General features: G+C 61.7%; 1 protein-coding gene across 1 annotated transcript in view; it reads right to left on the reverse strand.

The window, feature by feature from the left end:
* Nucleotides 1-433, reverse strand: part of ABCA2 (ATP binding cassette subfamily A member 2) — a 35,155-nt gene that overhangs the window by 311 nt on the left and 34,411 nt on the right. Inside the window, exon 22 of the mRNA XM_015572339.1 lies at nucleotides 244-302. Within this exon, the coding sequence (XP_015427825.1) occupies nucleotides 244-302 (59 nt within the window). The remainder of the gene's footprint in view (nucleotides 1-243; nucleotides 303-433) is intronic.

Here is a 433-nt window from a genome sequence, read left to right on the forward strand (position 1 = left end):
TCCCCACGCTCTCCTCCCGCCCTCTCCCAGGGGGTGCGGCCTCTGCTCAGTCTGGGGGCCCCACCCCTGCTCCACCATCCCTGAGGCCCCTCAACCTCCCGGTCTCGAGGGTCTGCAGGGGGCCTGTTGGCGCCCACCCTGCCAGGTGCACTCTGTCCTGAGCGCCAGGTCCCTCTGTTCCCGTGGCCACTGGCCCCCGTCCCGCAGTCTCTGCCGCCTGCTGCCCTCCCTCAGGCCGCTCACCCGTTCCTCTTCGAAGCTGATGAGGCCCTCGTCCTCCGTGTCCAGGTCCTCGCCCACTTCTAGGAATATATCCCAAGAAACCAGAAACACCAATCAGAAAGGATAAATGCACCCCTATGTTCATAGCAGCACAATTCACCATAGCTAAGATCTGGAAACAGCCTAAGTGCCCATCAGTAGATGAATGGAT

This window comes from Myotis davidii, unplaced genomic scaffold (genome assembly GCF_000327345.1).
Source record: "Myotis davidii unplaced genomic scaffold, ASM32734v1 scaffold609, whole genome shotgun sequence".
Taxonomy (NCBI): domain Eukaryota; kingdom Metazoa; phylum Chordata; class Mammalia; order Chiroptera; family Vespertilionidae; genus Myotis; species Myotis davidii.